The sequence below is a fragment of the Ascaphus truei genome, chromosome 4 (assembly GCF_040206685.1).
Source record: "Ascaphus truei isolate aAscTru1 chromosome 4, aAscTru1.hap1, whole genome shotgun sequence".
NCBI classification, from domain to species: domain Eukaryota; kingdom Metazoa; phylum Chordata; class Amphibia; order Anura; family Ascaphidae; genus Ascaphus; species Ascaphus truei.
The window spans coordinates 363,739,521-363,757,468 of NC_134486.1; the positions used below are offsets into that span (position 1 = coordinate 363,739,521).

At 40.7% G+C, this 17,948-nt stretch overlaps 1 protein-coding gene across 2 annotated transcripts in view; it reads left to right on the plus strand.

Moving 5' to 3' along the window:
• Nucleotides 1-6,337: 6,337 nt before the first annotated feature.
• The window catches only part of GRHL1 (grainyhead like transcription factor 1), a 49,528-nt gene continuing 37,917 nt past the window's right edge, over nucleotides 6,338-17,948 (plus strand). For both annotated transcript variants that reach the window (XM_075598346.1, XM_075598347.1), the window contains exons 1-4: nucleotides 6,338-6,494; nucleotides 15,064-15,250; nucleotides 16,061-16,131; nucleotides 17,214-17,592. In XM_075598346.1, coding sequence (XP_075454461.1) covers nucleotides 6,475-6,494; nucleotides 15,064-15,250; nucleotides 16,061-16,131; nucleotides 17,214-17,592 — 657 coding nt within the window. In that variant the 5' untranslated portion in view covers nucleotides 6,338-6,474. The remainder of the gene's footprint in view (nucleotides 6,495-15,063; nucleotides 15,251-16,060; nucleotides 16,132-17,213; nucleotides 17,593-17,948) is intronic.

Consider the following 17,948-nt stretch of genomic DNA (forward strand, 5'->3'; position numbering starts at 1 on the left):
AAAGGTCACAGGACAGAGCCCTGGGGTACCCCCACAGAGAGATCGATAGAAGAGGAGGAGGTGTTAGCAAAAAAGACACAGAAATTATGATGGGAGAGGTAAGAGGAGATCCAGGATAGAGCTTTGTTACGAATACCAAGAGTATGGAGAATGTGAAGGAGAAGAGGGTGGTCCACTGTGTCAAATGCTGCAGAGAGGTCGAGTAATATGAGCAGAGTGTAATGGCCTCTATCTTTTGCAGTATGGAGGTCATTAGTTATTTTAGTGAGGGCTGTTTCCGTGGAGTGAGCAGTGTGGAAGCCATATTGTAGAGGGTCTTGGAGAGAATAGGTTTTGAGAAAATGGAGCAAGCGAGAGAATACAAGACGTTCAAGGAGTTTCGAGGCAAAAGGCAGGAGGGAGACAGGTCGATAGTTAGCAAGACAGGTAGGGTCAAGCTTGCTGTTTTTGAGTAATGGTATAACGGTTGCATGTTTGAAGGAGGAGGGAAAGGTACCAGAGTAGAGGGAAGAGTTAAAAATGTGTGTGAGCATAGGGACAATAGTAGGAGCAAGAGGTTTTAGGAGATGGGAGGGAATGGGATCAAGAGGGCAGGTGGTAGAGGGAGAAGAGGAGATCAGCAGTGACACATCCTCCTCCGAGACAGCGGAAAAAAAGTCAAGGAAGGCAAGAGGAGAGTTAGGAAGTGGTGTGGCATGGGAGGAGGCAACAGATGGGATGTTTTGACGTATGGATTCCACCTTTTCCTTAAAATAGTCAGCAAAGTCCTGAAGTGAGATGGAGGAAGAAGAAGAGGCAGCTGAGTAGTGTTTGAGTAGAGAATCAAATACATAGAAGAGTTGGCGTGGGTTAGACTTGTGCATGCTGATTAGTGATGAAAAGTAGGTTTGTTTAGCCTGAGAGTGGGCAGAGTTGAAACAGGACAGCATACAATTGTAGTGAATGAAGTCTGTGAGAGTATGAGATTTCCTCCAGAGGCGTTCAGAGGAACGAGTGGAGGAACGCAGCATGCACATGTGGGAATTTAGCCATGGTCTGGGGTTAGAAGGGCAAGGACGGCAGAGAGGATGTGGGGCCTGTATATCAAGAGAGGAGGATACGGCAGAGTTGTAGTTCCTAACCAGGTTGTCAGGGTCTGAAGCAGGACTGAGAGAGGAGAGGGAGGAGTGTAAAGTGGAATCAAAAGCTGGTAGGTTAATAGAGTGCAGGTTTCTGCAGAAACGAGGGCGAGATGGAGAGGGAGAAGTGAGAGAGAGAAAATTAGCTGAGATGATGGTCAGAGAGAGGAAATGTGGAAATGGAGAAATCAGTGAGAGAAAAGTTTTTAGTGAAAACCAGGTCTAGGTAGTGGTCATCCTTGTGGGTGCTGGCTGCAGTCCACTTTTGAAGGCCAAAAGAAGAGGTTAGAGAAAGCGGGAAGCCCAAGGGAGAGAGGAATCATCAATGTGGCAATTGAAGTCCCCAAGGAGAAGAACAGGGGAGTCTGAGGAGAAAAAGAAAGAGAGTCGGGATTCAAAGTGAGAAAGGCAGAAGAGGGATGAGTAGAGGTAGGTGGGCGATAGATGGCCGCCACGTGGACAGGGAGAGGAGAGAAGATCTGGACAGTGTGAGCCTCAAATGAGGGAAAAGCAAGAGAGGGGGGAATAGAAAGGGTTCGGTAACGGCAGAGATAGGAGAGCAGGAGCCCCACGCCTCCACCCCTGCCATCAGGGCATGGAGTGTGGGAGAAGGAAAGGCCACCATAAGAGAGGGCAGCTTCCAGAGCAGAGTCAGACTGAGTGAGCCAGGTCCCAGTTATTGCAAATAGGAGCAGAGAGTGAGAGAGACATAAGTCATGCACAGAGAGGAACTTGTAAGAAAGGGAGCGAGCATTCCAAAGGGCACAGGAGAAAGGGAGAGAGGAGGGAGGGTGACAGGGGATGAGTATGAGGTTAGAGGGGTTGACACCAGAAGGAGTAGAAGTTGTATGTGGAAGGCGAGGACAAGAGCTCGTATAAATAAGCTGGGACCAGGATTGGGAGAGATATCCCCAGAAGCAAGGAAAAGAAGCATGGATAGAAAGAGGATGTGTGAGGATGATTAGTAGGGGTGTTTTTTAGTGCAGGGGATATAGCTGTGTGGTGTCAGAGGGCGCAGGTAAGAAAGGAGTTCATGTGAACTTAGAAGCGGTGAAGAAAGGAGAGATAGAGATGTATGAATAGAGTTAGAGACATGATGAGGCTCGTGGAAGGAAGTGCATAATTTGAAAAGAAGTGATGTCAAAGCAAATATAAAAATTAAAGGCAGCATCACAGCAATAGTTAGGTGCTGAGATGTGCAGTCTGGGATAGATGATATCCTCCTTTCCAGCGTAGTTAAAATGCAGGAATCAGGACCAGTAACTCCCTTTTAAACTCCAATTTGCTTACCAGAACACCCAACTACTGTCTCTGTAAGTTCTCCCTATTTACCACTTAGATTGTAAGCTCTTTGGGGCAGGGACTCCTTTTCCTGGTGTCACTTTTATGTCTGAAGCGCTTATTCCCATTATGTGTTATATTATTATATCATGTGTATTACTGCTGTGAAGCGCTGTGTACATTGATGACGCTACTGTATATAAATAAAAATATACATACATACTTCGACCACTGGCTTGGATATATGAAATCCATTTAAATGTGTTACTGATGTTGAAGGAAAATAAGTTCAATATTCTGTGTTTTCAGTATTGTATATAGTAGTTTAAGGAACACAAGGCACAAACGGATTTGGAATAACTAACTCATTTATTGAGCCAAACACAACGTTTCGACCTTATTGGTCTTTAGCAAGTGACATATTAACACAATCCTGTGAAGTCCATTATATAGCACCCAAAACCCCATAATGCTCTCTGTTCAATCATTATTGATGGTATACACATGTGCTAGAAACACCCTTGTCTTCAAGCATACTGGTAACCTCCTTAACATGTGCATACATACATTTTATGTATGCACATGTTAAGGAGGTTACCAGTATGCTCACATTGATTGAAGACAAGTGTTTCTAGCACATATGTACACCATCAATAATGATTGAACAGAGAGCATTATAGGGTTTTGGGTGCTATATAATGGACTTCACAGGATTGTGTTATTATGCCACTTGATAAAAGACCAATAAGGTTGAAGCGTTGTGTTTGGCTCAATAAATGAGTTAGTTATTCCAAATCCGTTTGTGCCCTGTGTTCCTTCAACTACTACTTGCATTGGATTGATTACAGGCTATCGTTCAAACACAGGAGCACCGGTAATGGCATCATCTTTTATTATACTTTTTTTTAGGTGTGCAGCATTTATTTCATATACTTGGTTCAGTATTGTATATATAATTTATTAACCCAGATGGGCCGCTGACACATTGTGCAGCAAATGGTTGAAATAAAAATAGATATTGTTGCAAATAAATTATGAGATTACAAGTGCAACTCAACTCTTCACTGTGACATCTTTTAATGACATCTTACGCAACCCCTACATCTAAAAAAAAATGTGGCAGAGGTAATTGTGCTTGATTCAACATGTGGGTTGCTTAATTATGGCTACTGTAATTAGGTAAAGTATGAAGTCAAACGTGAAAAACATAAGTTTGCATAAATAATAGAAATTGCTGTGTTAAGTGGATCGGAATGCTAGGATACACAATGGTGACACTAATTAGTCATATCAATTTAGAAGTTTAATACAGAATATGTTCTGCTGTTGCTAATTCATGGCATCATGTTGCTGAGGAAAATAAGTGTAAACAAACACCAGTAACAAGTTACAGGTTAAGGTAATAGTATATCATTTCTACACCCATATCTTACAGATGCAGATCATGAAACGTAAAATCAAGTGATAAAATTGTTAAAGATGTTTCCAACCTGTCTTGTTGGTTCTGCTTAGTTTTTCCTCACTTTGTATCTATTTATTCATAATGAAAGTAACATTTTGGAGTGTAATATATCATATTTCCATGGGTGGTGGATGGTCTTATTAGAGAAATCAGTTCATAAGTGTCCAACAACTGAAATAACCAGTTTACAGAACTAAGTAACTGTCAGCCACAAAATATAATTACCATTTTAAATCCACCCCAGTGATGGTCTAATTTTGAAGCCATCGGTAGCCTATCACTGTAAAGTTGCAGATTTTGATGGTGAATACAATACTGCAGCTAAGATCAGCTAACGTGACCTGTCTGATGTAATTTGGAGATACTCGTCACCTTCCAAACTTGGCCTAGTGGGCTGTGAAATTTTGGTTATATGGTGTCCCTAAAAACAGGGTTTTGAAAAGACAAGTCTCAACCTGTTTAGGTTGGTTAAGTCATCAAACTAATTTAGGTATTTGGGCTGGTTTGACCTGTTTAGAAAGTCTCGACCAAAGTTACAAGACTTGTTCTACTCATGAGGCTTAAATAGCAGGTGCTTTCATATTAAAGGTAAAAGGCTTTCTACCCGAGGAGTGGTAAACTCCAGTGCTTGCCCATTTTGTGTGACCTTGGTTGGACCAGTTTGTCTCCTTGTACAATATCTACTGAATATAAAACATTGTCTTAAAAAACAGCGTATGTTTAATAGAACCCACACACATGTGCCCCAGCGACTGGTTTTCAAACTAAAGGAGACTTCTTTTTAAGAGAGGTGACCGACCACCTTGTTGACTTGAGTCTCATTGGTAGAGCAAGGTTTGCTACACAGCTACGAAATTTCTAAGCATGAAGAAGACACGTCAACAGTACACAAGTGAGACCTGTTTATTTATTTATTTTAAAGCTCTGTACACTCGATCAATCAAAAACTAATGTGGATCCACTATGAGAAGGTACCACAACCTACAAAAAATCTACCCTTTATATGGGAATAAAATGACCCTTAGCCCAGAGCAAGCACATGTACTGATCTGAAATACATTTGCTTCGCTTATTTTTGTGGTGCAAAATACACTAATCAATATTGAAATACACTTTTTTTTTGGATGTACATTTTCAACAAGTTTTTTCTTTGTTCTTCCGGTGATTTTGTTATTTTTTCTTTTATATTGAGACACCTCATAGTTGGTTGTAAATCTTTAGACTGCTTACGGTTTTTAATCGCTGTTCCCATACATGGAAAAAACAGGACTGAGGCCTGCATTTTTAAATGAACTGGGGAAAAAAAAGAATATAGTAGTGTTTCGGTTTTATGTATTCTACCCAAATTTCAGTGGGAAAAACCACAATTTTTACTGTTACCGCAAGAGGGCCAGAGCAATGTGTGCCGGCTCTTCAGTAACAGGGTTCTAAAAAATATATATACAATATATACACACGGCTTGGGAATTTATTTAACAAACTCCTTGCAAAGAAAAAAAACCTCAACAATTGAATGGTCACATTATGGCATCATGATGAAGCGATCAGTTAAACGTAACCAAAACAAGCCACCTACCCCCCAGGGACAACCTCAGGCCATTTCACAGTGGGGACACGGTGGCTTTGCATAGGCTTGTTTGGTGTGGACACGGATATGTTTCGTTGGAGCCAGTAGGGATCTAAGACAACTATCTGTTTATCTTGTCCTGTCCTCCTCTTGGCTACTAGATAAATGTAGGGGAGACAAAAAGAGAGACAACTAAACCATATTAGAAACAACTGATGGGATACCAGATAATACCCCACATTTAGTTTTCCTCTCTGCCAATCTTATTAGCCCAAGAGAAAACATTTCAAAATATGTGAAATTAAAGTTTTATTACACTTGTAATATCCTTCATTGATCTACACGAGTTTTGATTGGAATACAGCAACTGCCTCTTCTGCAGATGTGGTGGTGATTTCTTCTAATTGGTAGCAAACTTGATTGGCAATCAAAGTGACATGATCGTATCTCTGCGTGTCCTGAACACCCAACAATGTCCCAAATGTATTTGATGGGCGATTTGAAATCAAAGTTGATACGTCCATCACACCTAACTAGCTATCCCACCCAACTTGGCTACTTTGTTGTCCCACGTGGCTCCTCCACCGCTGTCTCCGTGTCCCTGGCACCCCCGAGGTGTGTGAGGTTCTGAGGCTGGGGTGGCAGCTTCGGCTCAGGCGCCCACCTGCAGCGCACAGGTGCCCCTGTCTGTGACGTCACAATACCAGCATGTTGGGTCTTTCGAACGTTCTGACAGCGCCTCAGAGAAACACGATCTCCCCCTTTGGAACGCAAGCACCTTTCTAGCCCCATGAGCCCCGCCCCCTCTCTCACCGCTCTAACCAATCCGCGCGAAGGATTCCGCTCCCTCCTCCGGGAAGGGGGACCCTTCCAACCAATCAGAAGCCTTCCAGCTCTTAAACCTACCTCTCAATCACAGCCAACCTCAAAAAAAGCGAGAAAAGCCGACTAAACCCGTTTTTGCGCCCTGGCTGCCCCAATACACTGTAGGACAGATCGGATTTACTGTCCCAACTAGAAAGTCCAGTTCCGCCGAGATCTGCGAGATGACACAAGACTACGACAAGTAAGTGAACCTGGCTCTGCCAGCGCGGCTCTTCCAAGTCCAGTAGAACCGGTGTGTTTATCCCTCTGCAGACTTCGTGCCATTACTTTCCTTTCTTTCTACTCTTATTTCCCCCCTCGCTTCACACCCTATTTCGTTGACTGTATCTCTGGAAGAAAACGAATGGGTGTATATAATGTGATCCTTTCTCACTACGTGCTGGTGCTTTTATTTGGTATATTTAGGTTTTGCTATGTTGTACTTGATCACAGTACCAGATCCCGTGGATGCTTGACATCTCGTGTAAAGATGTGATCCCTGTGGGTTCATTAGACGTGTGATCGCATCTTTAGGAATACGTTTGGTTTTTTTTCTAATGGTTTATTTTGATTCTGCACGAAATCGGTGCTGAAGATTATTTTATTCCAGCCTGGGACATACGGTGCTTTTTTCTCCTGTGTGGGCTGTAACAGGTGCCCTGCTGCACCTGCGCCTATCCCTGCATCTCCTAGCACTAACCTGGCAGTGGGACACTTTTTTTCCTTCAAGCTCCCTTGTGCTGGGGATCTGTTTACTTCCCTATTAGAGAAGTGATTTGGACTCATTTCGTGTTTAAATAGACTTCACATGACGATGGGATGGCATTCGTGAACAGGATCTGAATGCATTTCTTTCGTTAATTTCTAATATCTTCTATAATGGTTTGGTGCTGGCTTACAGTTTGTGCAACTGTTGTGGACTCGATGGGGAAAATTGTGAAGGCATTTGTTTTCAATATATCTATCTATATCTCCAGAGATTCTTGCTAGAACCGAAACGTTGATTCTTTTGTAATAAACTTTTTTGGACCTTTTTTTTGAAGACCTGTGACTGCATCATTTCTACTTAATATATATGTATGTGTGTTTTTACCTGTTGCAGACGAGTTCTCTTCTTACTAGTTATTCAGATTTTATCTGATAGTATTTTGATCATATATTGTCTGGGTTTAAGGTGGTGAAACATGCCCCGTGTTAAGTTGCCATCAGTCAGTGTCATTACGCAGAGACCCTGAAAAGTGTCAGCTGGGTCTTTTGAAAACGAATGTCTGTCTACATGGAAAAAGTGGGGTTGTAACTCGGATAGTGCGGCTGTGTCTTGAACCTTGCTTCTTTCAGATCTGCTTGGGGATTTAATATTCCTATGTGTTTATATCTCTTAAGTAACTTTCAATATATAAATACTTTTATCTAATTCTGTGTATATTTATGATCTACAAGCTTTTCGTTTGCTGTGTGTGTGTTACTGTAGTAAAGTAGTTGGCTATATAAATGGTACAGCATTAAAAATGGGGAAACATCCTCACAAGTAAAAAGTGACACGTTATCTGAAATGATTTGTAGCTGGGGATTAGTTATCCCTGGTGGAGTTCTGTCCTGGTTTGAAGAAAATGGAGAAGACTGGGATGAAACATGACACCTGCAAGGCGTTGGTCATCCTGAGCAGCATAGACTGTGCAGAACAATTAGTGTCTACCATCAGCTCTCAGTCCCCAAATCCTTAGAAACCCTGACACAAACACTGGCTGGGAGGGTAGGGGCTTCTTTTCAGCCAAGCAAGCCTGTTTGCATTGCTTTTCTAATGCAGGAGCTAATGTTTTCTCTTCCCTACTGTGAGATTAAAAGGACTAGGGGTGGGGATGCAGAGACAGCATTAACAGGGGCATCATTAAATTATAGGGACACACCTACGCCTTGTCTGTAATGGCTCTCAACATCTCTAGCCCATTTGAAGAGTCTGGTTGTGTGGGTACATTACATCACTATGCTCCATTTGTATACTTTTGTACTTTACTCAGTCTAAGGCTGCGTTTTTATAGTGCTAGCTATGGCGACGCTACCCGTGACGTCGCAAAAGTTGCACACTGGCGTGCGGTGGCGGCAAGGGGCTGCTGCCAGTCACATGGTGCGGCTGTCTCTGTAAATCTCATTCTTTTTGATTACAACGATTTTGGTAGCTGTGACGACACACGTCGCTGTCGCCCCCACTATGGGCGGTCGCTAATGACTACATTGAGTGGCTTTGCGGCTGCAAGCCGTCGCTGTAGCCAGCACTATAAACGCAGCCTAAGTGGCTGTAAAATGTAAATACTCGGCGGGTTCCTGGTTCAACATTCTCTTTGCAATTAGCTACAAACACCAAAGCAAACAGAATGTAAATGATGTTCTTTCCTTATAACCGTACATCACCGGCACCTGCCTTTCACAGGAGGCATTTCTTAACCTCTTCACAGCAGTGCCTTCCTATGTAATACAGAACGCAGATATTGCTAATAGTTTCTTATTTTTCCTCATTCAGTCTGTATTAAAGCCTCAAATAAAATATGACCAGGCTTTGTAATGTACATTGTTTCTTGATTCTGTATCAATACTCAAAATATTTCTGTAAAAGGCGATACGTATTTATACTATTAAATCATATTAAACCATAAATGGACATTTTATTTAAAAAAAAAAAAAAGAAATTTTCCATTGCTTAAGTCATCAACTAACAATGTATACCACGACTATAAAAACACATGCAATGTTTGTTATTCAAATATTTGTGTGTTGCAATGAATAATTTTTATTTTTATTTTTTTAAATATAGTTTTTACAAATTGAACTTTTACCTTCTTTTTTAAAAAAAAAAAAAAAAAGCTCTCGTATACTGTCTACCCTCTGGAAGCTAAAATAAGAAGAATTCGGATTTCACAACCCTCCCTAAAGTTATATGTGGGAAACCAAACTTCTGCCAAACCTTAGATGGGTGTTCGTGTTTCTAAATGATCATTCGGGCTCTGTGCACGCCTTTTAAGTCGGCAGATTACCTTCCAGGCATTTCTGTATTTCAACTGAATGTTGCAATGGGAGGGATGAGCCACGAGCACCTGTTGTTTTAACACTATCTTCCATCGCCCGTTGACGAACCTGTGCAGAAATGCAAAACTGGAGCAATGGCAAACCCCAGGGTCTCCCTGTTATTTTTTCCTGCCGTCTCTTGGAGCACAGAGAGTTGAGGTTTTATTGCACATTTATGGATTTAAGAATCATTTATTAAAACTTTTGTGTATTGTGTGCAGTTGTAAAAAGATAATGGCACATTTTTGTTAATATTATTTATTTCCAGCGATGCTCTAGCCACGTACTCTGGGCTTTAAAGACGGATAATTTAGTACAGGGGTGCTCAACTCCAGTCCTCGAGACTCTCCCCACCCCCTAACAGGTCAGGTTTTAAGGATATCCCAGCTTCAGCACAGGTGGCTCAGTCTTTGACTGAGCCACTGATTAAGCCACCTGTGCTGAAGCTGTCCTTAAAACCTGTCCTGTTGGGGGTTCTTGACGAGTGGAGTTGAGCACCCCCTGATTTTAGAGGACTGGGAAACGACATGCAACACCTTCGAGTATGTAAGGAAAAGGGGAAATCTGCCCCAAAGTGGTTAGAGTTGAATTATATGATAGGAGACACGTAGACAAAAATAACTTGCAGTATACTTGTATGTTGAAGCCTCTCTGCAAGGTACAGAACATGGGTAGTGTAGTTATTGGTATCTCAATGCTGTTGAGAATCATCCTTTTAAAAAGATAGTTTCTAACTGAGCCTACAAGATGGGAAGAGAATGAGCTTGGTGGATAAAGCTGTCGCGGGAAGAGTTCAGGATATAGGATGCAGGGAGAGGTTGTAAGAATTTCTTTCAATGCTGCTGGAAAACAAGAGTTGGTATAGTATTGGAGAAATTGGAATCCCCCCCCCCCCCTGCTGTGTTTCTGAGTATGAGGTGTCCGAGAGCAAAACTGCATTAATAATGCCCATAGTCCTTTCTTAAAAACAGAAGACCTTGCGAGTTTCATAGTTTTGCCAGGATCACATTCCCTAACCTGTAATTTACACTGTTCATTTCTTTTACGTTTTGATCAATAGCCCATGGATTATATTGCCGTTGTATTCAGAGCTGGAATGTGCAGCATAGGACACCTAGGAGGAGGTGCAAAGATTGCAGCCTGGTTCCAGAGCAAAGTGGCACATGCCTTCAAAATAGAGCGCTAAGAGGGTTATTCTACATGAGCAGAAGCAGCCGATCGGGCTGATTCCGGCCGTAATTTAAAACATACAGAACACCTACAAGCTCATATTGAACCATGCAGTTCAAGCAATATCCTGCATGTGTGTGTGGTTTTTTTTTTTAAAATAAATCAGTTCTGTAATAAGAAAAAATACTTTTAGCATTTTCTGTTTAAAAAAAAAAAAAAACAACTTTGAAAGACCAATTTTCTTGTATTCTATTTTAACAAGCATGCTTGTTCCTATAGCAATATTTACATTCCCCATATTTAAAGATGTCGCCAAACTTTGCCGATCAATAGACGGAGAACGAATTGACCGGCAGCTATGCAGTTCTTTAGCTAAGTAGAGCTTGCCCACATGAAACTATTGAAGTAAAAAAACAAAACAAAAAAAAAAAAACGGGAGCTTGAACTGCAGCTTTAATATTGACTTCAATGGGGTGTTTCGGCCCAAAACAGTCCAATCGGCCACTTGGGCTGATGTAGAATAAGCCCCTGTCTTTCAGCTGCTGTGTGGTGTGACCATGCTCCATTCAACGATTATTTACACAATATCAATATCTCCTTTTTTAGATGCAAAAACAGCAGTTGCACTTTTTTTTTTTTATGTTTGTTTTCCTTTATGGATCTGTCTCATATTTACTAAGCAGTGCTATTTCGTAAGACCCCCCACGCCACGCCGCAAAACACCACGTCTTCTGGCATGTGAAGAGACCTTTATGTGAATGCATTTTGAGTCAAACACGTATGACTATTACTTTGTTCTTTCATAGAATAAAGGGGAATGCAGCTCTCGCCACTGCTGTCATATTGCCCCGGGAGCTTCTGCTGTATTTGATGTTTGGTTAACGCACCACTCTATAACTATAGGAGAAGGTGTGTGTGTGTGTGTGTGTGTGTGTGTGTGTGTGTGTGTGTGTGTTTAATGTTACACATAAACTGCTCTGTAAATAAACTGTGTCAGGTTGTACAATAATATTGTAATTAAAGCACGAAGCAGTAGATTGAACTATATTCCATGTTAAGTGACAGATACGACCTGTTCTTGAAGTAACAAAGTATCTCCAATTATCATTTGCATGACAGCAATCAAAGTAAAAACAAAGATTTACAGAGCGGAAAAATAACACTGAAACTACATTTCTCTGCTATGTAGATCTGTTTTTAAAAAAGTTCTCGGTTATTTACTTTTTTGCTATATAGTTTTGGCTCAGAATAACAGTAACATTGTTTTTCTTTCTTTTTTTTTTTTATTGCTTTGCATGTACTGTGAGGTTGTTGAAATCTGACATGGATTTCAAAATATTTCACTATCAAAGAACAACATCTTTCAGCTGGCTGCCTTTTATTGTTCAGAATGGGACTATGTATTTGACATGCTAATTGCCTTAAAGTAAAATAGCCTGATAAACGCTTTAGCGTTTTTGTAAGTTCTGTTGACATGTTGCAACAGGAAAATATTTGCATGCTAATGTGGAAACGGCAAACAGTTACATGTCGGTATATTTTGTATGTTTGTACTGCAATGTGTTCAGAGATCTAAGAAACATGAGACGTTCCACCGATTTGGGAGAACGCAGACCCTCATTCAGTATGCCGGGAAGTATTCTTCATTGTGCTGAAAAAAGATTTAGTACTATTTTATTTTAACCGGGCTGATTTGTATACTTTAAAAAAAAAAAAAAAAATTCCTCTCATCTGGCTTCAGAGCATATTAATTAGGGAGAGAAATGAATTCCAGGGATTGGGGCAGCCCGGAAACGGTGACGGTTAAATGAAACCTAGCCATAACCACTTGTTCCAGTGTGTGTTCGTATTCATCTAACTCAACCACAATATTTGATCAGTCGGTATAATTGAATTATTTGTAAGAGTTATAAATTTATTATTACAAGTATTATTATTTTTGATACACAGTTGTGTATTTTTTTTTCTTTTCTTACATTCTCGTTTTAAAATGTCATTGGGTACAATAGTTTTACATATTAATAAACTGGGCTATTAACCATCGCACCTCTCACCTTCCATACAATCCCCCCCCCCCGCACCTCAAAGCCTTTGAGTGAACTGTAATCATGAGTCTTTGCATCCTAACGGCCCTTCTGACTATGCACTGCTAATTACTACACTTTTCTGACTCTCAAAGTCATGCAACCTACTCCTTTTTTATACCAGTGGTTTTCAACCTTTTTTTTGGTTAAGGAACCCCAAGTGAAAGTCTGAGGAACCCCCACCCATCTCTAATACCCACTCTGAGATTAGATGCATGGTAAATTCTTCTGTATTTGATACCATTTTTAATTGACCAGAAAATTGCAGAGAACCCTTTAAATATGTCCAGGGAACCCAAGGGTTCCTAGAAACACTGCCTTATACCATGTGCTCTTCATGGCAGGGATTCCTATTGCTGGTAGATAGCTCCACTTGTTTCATTATAGCTATTTGTATTCTTACACCTGTTCTATAAAGCAATGCACACATTGTTGACATTGCACACACGTGTGTACATATGCACACATAAATATGAGTAATGTTTTATTTAAGGTTAGGACCAGATCACATGAACATGTGCAGCTAGTTCATATTGTCTTTTTATTGGATAGAAAGATAATTTAAAAAAAAAAAAAAGAAAAACACAGAACGTGTTATTTTAGTATTATTTTTCATTTTTTATGTGACATGTCAATCTCGGAGAAACACTGATTTTTAGAATATTTTTGTTGATTATAATTATGATCAATATTGTGACATACTCATTTTAGTCCAGATCATTTTACCTGTGTTTGTAAGTTGCTTTACATTTAGGTCTTCTATTTGAAAACCTGTTTTAAAAGTATTTTAAACTGAAATAAAAAAAAAACCCATTAAAACATTTGCAAAAGGTGTTGCAATGCTCAACACTTTCACTTCCTGGGGTGTAGATTTAGACATCACTTGATACACTTTTTGAGTTTTGAAATCTCCCTTTTCAGATTATAAATCTGGACTAGTTGAACCTGCTTCAGTAATCTGAAGTGGAGTATTAAATCTGATGATGATGATGATCCTGTTCCATCCATGTATGATGCAAATCATGTCCATGTCCGCCTCATCAGATTGTAGGAACTGACAACACATAGACACACATGGATGCATTTGGTTTTCACACGAGTAGGCTATTAGTTGGTTATTTTACATCAGGGGCAGCCAACTCCAGTCCTCAAGGCTCACCAACGGGTCAGATCTTCAGGATATCCCTGCTTCAGCACAGGTGGCTTAGTCAGAATGACTTGGTACCATTGCCCTGTCATCAGTGGTGTACCTATAGCCTGGGGGCCCGGTCTCTAGGGTGACCAACCCATATTTGCTGACTGTGCTTGCTGACCGCGTATGAGCGACTGGCAAGCCCCAGTTGCGCGTGCGCATGAGTGACCGGCATAAGGGGCCGGCAAGTGTCGATCGCGCGCGAGCAGGCGACGTAATAGAAACATTTTGTCCGCAGGCCGCCGATGTCTACCTACCACCCTGACTGTCATAATCGCAGATGAAGAGTTATTCTCGGAAAATCCGAAAACGGGGGCGGCCAACTCCCAGTGCTCAAGGGCCACCAACAGGTCAGGTCTTCAGGATATCCCTGCTTCAGCACAGGTGGCTCAGTCAGAATGACTCTAGTGCAAAATGTTTCTATTGCGTTGGCTGCTCGTGCGCCATCGGCACTTGCCGGCTGCTTACGCCGGTCACTTGTGTGCACTCGCAACCGGCCCTTGCCAGTCGCTCATGCGTGGTCGGCAAGCGCTCTTTCTGCATGCACAGTCGGCAAATTTGCCAGGACACCTATATGGATTGGTCACCCTGGAGACCGGGCCCCAGGGCTATTGGAACGCCACTGATGACAGTGCAATGGTACCAAGGGCAGTGACTACTGTACTCTCTCCTACTACTTTGCTAACCTTTCAACACTTTTAAGAAAGACCCGTCTTTTCTTGTTCCGGTGGTTTCAATGTAGTCTGAGCATTGAGGCCACAAGTTTGCGGATTTGAAACAGCAATGGGATTCCTGCACCACTTTTTTGTGTTACACCTGACCCAAAGTGATTTGTAGATGAACTGTTAAGATCACAAAGGTCCCCTTTGGATGCCTAGAATAACAGTTCATTAAATTAATTACTATAACATTATATTATTATAAACCTGTAATTGTAAAAAAAAATAAAAAAAAAAAAAAAATTATATATTTATATATATATATATATATATATATATATATATATATATATATATATATATATATATATATATATATATATATATATATATATAAATATAAATTTTTATTATATAATATATATATATATAACATTTTTTTACGATTACAGGTTTATAATAATATAATGTTATAGTAATTAATTTAATGAACTGTTATTCTAGGCATCCAAAGGGGGCCTTTTGTGGTCTTAACAGTTCATCTACATATATCTATATCTATATCTCTCTCATTTTAATGGTAATATTTTGTTTTTCTTCCTAAAGCAAAAGGCCGGTGTTAGTGCTTCAGAATGACTCTCTGTATCAGCAGAGACGTTCGTACACTAATGAGGATGAAGCCTGGAAATCCTTCCTGGAAAACCCTCTCACTGCAGCCACCAAGGCCATGATGAGTATCAATGGGGATGAAGACAGCGCAGCGGCTCTGGGACTCCTGTATGACTATTACAAGGTACTGTGGCATAGCTAACACCGCAGAATGACAGCTATGAGATACCCGATACAGTCTGCAAGGAGCACGGCATTTAAATACATCTACTGTGTAGCTGTGGTTCCAGAACCACAATGGAATCGTATGAGTCATCGCTTTCTCAAGACTTTACTCCAAGGTTACAGTACATTGAGTAATACATGCCTGGACTAGTCTCAGCATAGAAGGGGTTAAAAACGTGCGGTAAAGTGGATTATCCCCTGTAGTGTTGAAGAATCACTATGCAATGCATTTCAGGATTCTGCAACTTAACCCCATGAGCAGAGCAATCCCCCTACAGCACTGCAAGGGTTAAATAGAGCTGTGATTCTTTGCAATCGGTGAGATTGGTAGTTTTCTTGTCGCAAAGCACGGATACTCCACACCGTGTCCCCTTGTAACTGTTTTGCGCAGCTGTCTTTGGTGGACATGCAAAGCAGAAAGAATGAATGATTTGCATGTTGTGGCTGTGTATATGCCTGTTGTGTGTGTCGAGTTTTGCATGAAATAAATGCGTGTAAGAAAAAACTCAACTGTAACCATGATGACGTAAGAATGAGGACACCAGATTTGAAAAAAATACCAACATTATATAATACAACAATATTTTTAAATACAATCCAGAATACATCGTGAATTGATAACTTAACCTAATGCATATAATAAAAAAAGACTTCCATAGGCTGACCCACCCAGAGAGACTCGATTTTTCTTTCGGGCAGCAGCCCTTTGTCAAGAGTTTTGCATGAACACATGTGAATCTTCTCTCCTGTTTGCATTTAAACCCATCAGGTTCCCCGAGACAGGAGGCCGTCATCCGCAAAACAAGACCACGATCACACAGAACCAGAACACAGCAAAAGGTTGGTCTCTTCTTTATTGTAATTTGTAATGGGTCCGCTCTGTATTTGTAACCTAGCTAAATAATGCATCATGCTTAGACGTTGATGTTGTAGGATAGCGCAAGAACACCTACAGTCTAGTCCACAGGAAGACACTGCTGTACAGCAACACATTAATACATAGATAACAATTCCTCCATGGCCCGACATATAATCTGCAGAACTTACTCTCCTCTAATAGATGTATCATCATTTTGAAGCACTTCTTCACTGTCTATAGTTGTTTTGCTTTAACCACTTGGCTGCTTAGAGGATGCATTCCATTAGGACAATGTGGAGTGCATGTCCTCTCATTTTGCTATTGCAAAGTTCATGGTACATATGAAGAATTATATTGTAGTGTCTTTGAATTCTACCATTTGAGGAAAAGAACGTGATACTATTCTTAACCATTTATGACTGTTACACTGAAGCTCAGATACAAAATGAGTTGCACAATGATCACCTAGAAAGTGTAAGTGGCTAAGGCTGAAATTGGACTCCCAAGTTTTCTCAATTAAAGACCAACTTCTTAACCACTACACCTGATGTTCTCATTGGTAAAATATTAGCTACAGTAAGTTGTATAGGATAACATTTATTGTATTAATTAATTAATTATTAAATGTTTTACCAGGAGGTAATACATTGAGTTACTTTGGTTTCAAGTATGTCATGGGCACAGAGTTATAATGACCGATACATGGGCACATTAAGTGATCAGGGTTATACATTATACATAAAGACATAGCATGCACAGTTAAAGATAAAATATGTCATAGGCATATGTAACAGTTACAGACCAGATTAAAATGTGAGAATGGTTAGCAGTATTAGTATTCACACTCGGGAATATAAAATCAATGTAATTCATCACTATTAAATGATTCTAACAAGAAAACAAATATTTGCTTTATCGCTGACACTTTATATCACAAAAATGTAGTCCATTTCCCAATATAGAAGTAATCGTCATCATCCAATAAGGTCCTTTCACTAGTTGCTACTGTGAGATCATTATAATATAACTTATTATTCCTATTATTATTATTATTATTTTTAAGGAATGGCTTGCCACAAATCAATGAGCAGCCCTTGATTTCCATTGGAGAAAACAGAGTCCAGGTTCTGAAAGGTGTGCCCTTTAATATCGTGCTACCTCCGGGCAACCAGCTTGACAAGAGAGGTCATCTGACCCCAGACACCACCGTCACGGTCTCCATCGCATCCATGCCAGCCCACGTTATCAAAACCGAATCCCAGAGTCATGGCTTCACCATGGGGATACCCCAGAGTGTGTATCACCCCGAGCCTCCTGAGCGCATTGTCTTTGACCGAAACGTCACCCCCGACCATTACAGCTCCAACAGCCAACCCCCAAACTCTCAAAGGCGTACTCCTGATTCCACCTTCTCCGAGACCTTCAAGGAAGACGTACCAGAGGTAAGGAGGGAAGTGCGAGCGTCTGCCCTGTTTGTCTTGCACTGCCTTATCACGCTGTGCACTGGTGTCAAGTTACCCAGGTGCTATTACGTAACCTGGCAAAAAAAAGCTTGGGCCGGTGGGGATTATACATCAAGGATCAATAGAAGAGTGAGCATGGGTATAATTTCGTAGGAAATGTAGAATCTGTAGCTAGAAATCCTTATCAGAAGCATTCGGCTAATCTTACACCCGGCTATTAAAAATGGACAATCCAGCCACCGTGGTAAAACACACACAGAATTATCCTCAAGTATTCTTTTCAATATCGGCACCGTGTACAAGAAATTGCCTGATGAATAGGTCCCTTATTTTGG